The following is a 5,247-nucleotide window of genomic DNA, read 5'->3' as shown; positions in this document are numbered from 1 at the left end:
ATATTGACTTCCCTGATTTGCGGAGACGTGTGTTTTGAACCATTCAGTTTCGAAGACAGCTTAAGATATTAGAAATCATAATGATGAAAATTAAAACTGTAAAACGAAGGAAAGTGGAAAAGGCTGACAGATAACGGGCAAGATTAAAAAAGCGCAAATAGCGGCATTCAATTCATTCCCACCTTAAAAGAGTCGTCTTAGTTTTTTTCAAATGAATACCTCTTCCAGTTAACTTTTTAATTTCCTTATTTCAGGGCCAACTCACGCTCTTAATTTCGTGACGCAAAGGTATTAGGATATTTTCGGTTTTAAATCATGTTGCCCCGGGCCAAAACAGCGAAATATTTTGGCTTTGGGGGTTGTTGGTCATTAGCCAATCCTTTTGAACAAAAGAGCCGTCACTGGTGGGTAAAAACATCGGGCATACGAGTCCGCGACGCAAAGAAATAGCTCACTTGTAATCTCCATTGTGCTCCAGTTGGTTTTGGACATAAACGTAAACAGAATTAACGAAGACAAAAAGCCGATAAGTAAGGCAAGCGAAATCAAATCTCGAGCGTCGTAGTCGAGCCACCGAACACTGCCGATTTTGTTGATGGCAGAGAAGTTTTATTTTGTCAACGTGTTTTTTCCTTGTCTTCGCTTTTTTTTTTCGAGCGGTTCGGGATAGAAAAATTGTAGAAGTCAGGAGATGGTTCCATTGTTTTGTCAGAATGCTTTTTACGAAATGACAATTTTCTGCGTAAGAAGAATAAATATTCAATTAGTGGGAAATAGGTTGTAAAGAAAGATCTTTGAACGCAAAGTTGAACCTTTGAAGAAGCCGACTTTTAGAAGACATTAGTATTGTTCAAAAGCTCTTTTCTGTGACAGCTCGGTTTCTAAACTTTGTTGACAAGAGCAAAGGCTCATCAAGCTGCAACCAAATTTCAAGAGTGAAGAACCAAACTAGACGTCGCCATTTTTGCCAGAGTGAGCTACACGTACCAATTGTCCCATATTTGCGTTGAATCAGGTGAACCAAATTAGTGGTATACCGTGGATGAAATAACTAATTGTCGTCCAACAGTTTCGCAATAAACTCTCTCGCAGCGAATATTCTTTTCTTCTTTTTAGGAAGAGATTTATGAATTTTGCTTAATAGCAACAATGTGAATTATAAATGGTTCCCCGCCGTTTTTGGCTCCGGCCTGTCGCCTGTAACTTTATAATCCCTGGGTTTATGATAAGCAATATGTATTACATCATTTGGTTTTATTTCTTTCTCTGTGGACCCCTGTGGACTGTTTGAATACAACACGCGGCTCAACTCTGCGTCCATGAAAGTTTTTAATCTTCTCAAGCAGTAGGAGCGGAAAGAAGAGACATTTTTCAGCACTTTAGGAACTTATTCAATGATCTTGTTCTCAAAGGCAAAACGGAGCTGTGGTTTTGTTAGCGTCTCGTAAGTAAAATGGTCTGTCGGCCGTCTCCCTGTGAAGGATAATGAATCGCTTTTGTTCGTGAGCCATGTCCCTAGAGTCGGGGCCTTAATGTGTAATCTTTCCATTTGAGTGTCTTATTGTTTGCTGAGGAATATATTGGCTCTGGGTGTCTTATCGGCAAAAATCAACGACCCCTTCAAACTCGCTCCTTATTGATTTCGCGACAAATCACAGTTATGCCTTTTGGCTCCCCAGTAAAAATTGTCTTTGTACTTTCTTGCGCTTTCTGATGTGAACCCAGGTAACTGGTAACAATGAACCAGGAAAAATATGACTGAAACACATAAGTTGTGATTTAGAGATTTAGTTTGATTATATTGAAAGCCAGTGCAAAATCACTGCCGTAAAACCTTAGAAAAATAAATATTTCTTCTGGCATGGCTTGTCTCAATTTCAGGTTTATAAAAAGCCTTAACCTGCGTAATGAAATAAGCAGGAGTGGAAGATGCACCTGAGAAGCAAGAAAAAGTACATGACAGCCTTCAATCACACTAAGCGTGCGAATAACTTGTTAATTGTTAGCCGAGGAAATTGTTCGAAATTGATCCATGAAGTCAAAGGATGCCGCCGACTGAAGGAGAGAAGACCATCAATAATTGCCCATAAACAGTCTGTCATCTCCAGCGCGCTCAAATCAGAATTAAATTTTCGTTTGTGGGAAGAAGGTTCGCTTTCCCCGATGTAATATTCTCGCAGGAATAAAATCTCTTGGCGCAAAGTTGGAGTGAAAGTTACGAAGGAGGGCCTTGAGGCGGGCAATGAAGGCGGGTTTCTAATTAGTCGCGCTGCGCACGCTCGCTGGAACATTCATCACTATAAAAGTAACATTAAAAGCGAATTTGAGCTTGCCTCAACAAATTGTTTGTACACGGGCGTTCGCTTGGAATTGATAGCCGGAAAGTGCCAGTGATGAGTTGTACCTGTTCGCGAAGTTGACAGACATTTGTATTTTTTAACTTTGCGATTAGCAAACAATTGGATGGAACGGTCGGCAGGATGAAAGGTTAACACCTCAAGCGGTTTTATCGCGTAAAGCCTTAGTGTACCTCGTGCATTCGATGTTAATTGTTTATTGCTTGTTACTGGGACAATGGTCTGTTTGGCTTCTTCACAAGTGTATTGCTGGTGCCATTCTTATTTAAATAAAGGCGGTCTCTTTTGCAAGTGATGACAGTATTTTTAAAGGCGATGACAATAATGTGGCGCGATAACGGAAATACACAATAATATAACAAATGATTTTTTTTCAAGGGTTGACCCGCGGCATGTTTACAAAGCCAGAGCCAATCAACGTGCACTTTACGCGGCGGCTTGCTTTGATCATAGAAATCCAATCATAAAATGGCCTTTCTTTTGATTTTGTTCATTACTTCGCCGCCCTCTCGCTCCTCCTCTATCATCTCTGATAATAGCACCTTATTTACGATAACAACATTGCAATGAGGAGAGTATAAGCGCGAGTCTCCGCCTCTGGTTTGCTATTGGCGGGCGGCATTCTTTGTCTAATTACATTTAGTCTGTTTTCTCCGCCACCGGCTCGCAAACCAGCTGAAGGTTTTTGTGTGAAGGAAGCTTTACGGGTTTCATTTGCTCCCGACTCTTGCCAGCGTAACATCGCGTTGAAAGAGCTCGCAGTTCTTATCTTCTCAAGGAAAATTTCTTCGAAAATCCTTGCTGACATGGCTACCGCTGCTTTGGCAAGACCTGAATATTTTCCGTTTTCACATGTAGGTATTTTCAACTCGTTAAAAAAAGTCGCAAAAATTTGAAAATAATTGTGTGTATTATTTATCAAAATCGGTATAGCGCTCTAAGGTTATCTGTTGCTTGTTCGTCGCTCAACGTCTCTTGATTTTTATTATTATAGGAATATCGCAAGCCGTCGCCACTGGCTCTGCTGGCCGCTACTTGCAGTCGAATTGGCCAACCGGGAGCGCACCGTGAGTTTGAATGTCACGGCAAATTTAGCGGCGGAGTTGTCCCCGAGCTGACTCAACATGGAGTCAGTATGGGCCAGATTGTGAACTGTCCCGGAGAACGAATGCTTCCACTTACACCGCCAGCAGATTCGCATTACTCTCCTTTCCAGGAGTTTTATATTTCCGCGTCCCCTAAGGCTCACATCCATCAGAATTTTGCTGTTTCCCATGGGAGTCCTTCGCGTGGACCTGTTTCACCTTGCTTGGCTGCTGTGCACGCTTGTCCTGCATCGAGTAGGAGTGCTCCGTTGTCCCTGAGCTGTTCTGCAGCTTTTAAACCCGAGTGTAACGAGATCGGAGGACTTCATTGGTGGAGTGTTGAGCCCAATAAAACTGTTCACAGCCAAATTTCCGCGGCAGTTCCACGGAGTATAGCTCTCAGCTCCGTAGCCGCTTCGAGTCACATCTCATCCATGAGTTATCATGGGAATCCGACCGCTCAAGCGTCTTACCATCTTACAAGTCCGTACAGCTCGTCAGCTTTGTCTAACCACGTTACAGGGACGAGGAGATGCAGAAGATGTAGATGCCCGAATTGTCAGCTCGCAGCTTCAACTGGGAACACAACAAAACGAAAGCAGCATATCTGTCACATCCCTGGCTGCGGAAAGGTCTACGGCAAAACATCGCATTTAAAAGCACACCTACGTTGGCATACAGGCGAGCGGCCGTTTGTCTGCAACTGGTTATTTTGTGGCAAGAGTTTCACGCGGTCCGATGAACTTCAAAGGCATTTGAGGACACACACTGGCGAGAAACGTTTCCAGTGCGCTGAGTGTGGCAAGCGATTCATGCGAAGCGATCACTTGAGAAAACACCAAAAGACTCATCAGGGCAATGTCAAGAAAGCTGCGGATAAAACGGACTCAGAGGAGATGATAAAGGAGGAAGAAGGTTCGAGAGATATTTCTATGGAGCTTAATATTGATATACAAGAAGGAGAAAGATTGGCTCAGATGAGCAGCGTGCTTGTGCTCACGCCAAAGCGCGAAGAGAATGATAAAATGGACGCTCCAAACGTCGATTCTTTTATCAACGTAGAACACTAGTGTTAACCGAGAATAGCCAGAACTTCACGGACATGAGATACGATATTTACATATATCCAAAAATTAGCCTAGTTCTATTTCTTACCCAGTAATATATCGCCATTATGTATGCTGGAGAATTCGAACAGATTTCATTGAAGTTAATTTAAATGTAGGTCGACTGTATCGAAAGGAGGAATATTTTAAGTTTGAATATTTATTACAGTGTGTTGATCACACGAAAAATAATCTCAAATTGTAAATACTAATCTTACGAAAAAAAAAAAAATTGTACAATTTCTTTTAAATTCAGTGTCCTGCTTAGCTCGCAAGACTTGTATATAAAACGAAATGAGTGCAAGCATAATAAACACTTTTCTCAGTTTATCTCAACATTCGCGTGGGGTTGAAATTTTTAACTGTATGTTTATAGGGTCGGGAACCGGGCGCGTTTGATGTGTCACATATTTAAGAAAATAGCTGAAAGGCAAAACCTTTTTTCTTTCCGGTTACTCAAGATACCATATTGTGATTTTGCTAAGTGTTTCGCTGCGTTTTAAAAAGCAAAATGCAGTCCATGGCGCTGACTCGTTCGGGTTTTTGCCTTCGTTGATAAGCGGTTTCAAAAAGGCGGTCTCTTTGAACAGGCCCTGTTTACAGAAATGTGGTGTTATTGGCAATCACACAAAGGCTGCTAATTACCTTTGCATCCTGCTTTGAGAAATGAGTGCTTAAGATTCGAAGAATCACGGCTCC

At 41.9% G+C, this 5,247-nt stretch overlaps 1 protein-coding gene across 2 annotated transcripts; it reads left to right on the top strand.

Annotated features, from left to right (window-relative positions):
* The first annotated feature begins 1,425 nt into the window (after positions 1-1,425).
* On the top strand, positions 1,426-4,884 carry LOC137985266 (transcription factor Sp5-like). Of its 2 annotated transcripts, none has more exons than XM_068832835.1 (2): positions 1,426-1,444; positions 3,352-4,884. In XM_068832835.1, exon 2 carries the CDS (start codon positions 3,493-3,495, stop codon positions 4,510-4,512), a length of 1,020 nt encoding a protein of 339 aa, XP_068688936.1. In that variant the 5' UTR covers positions 1,426-1,444; positions 3,352-3,492; the 3' UTR covers positions 4,513-4,884. The 2 variants fall into 2 exon arrangements, with proteins under 2 accessions (XP_068688936.1, XP_068688935.1); XM_068832834.1 differs by lacking the exon at positions 1,426-1,444 and adding an exon at positions 2,843-3,211.
* The last annotated feature ends 363 nt before the right edge of the window (positions 4,885-5,247 follow it).

The sequence above is a fragment of the Montipora foliosa genome, chromosome 14 (assembly GCF_036669935.1).
Source record: "Montipora foliosa isolate CH-2021 chromosome 14, ASM3666993v2, whole genome shotgun sequence".
NCBI lineage: Eukaryota > Metazoa > Cnidaria > Anthozoa > Scleractinia > Acroporidae > Montipora > Montipora foliosa.
This window is presented reverse-complemented; position numbering and strand designations above follow the sequence as displayed.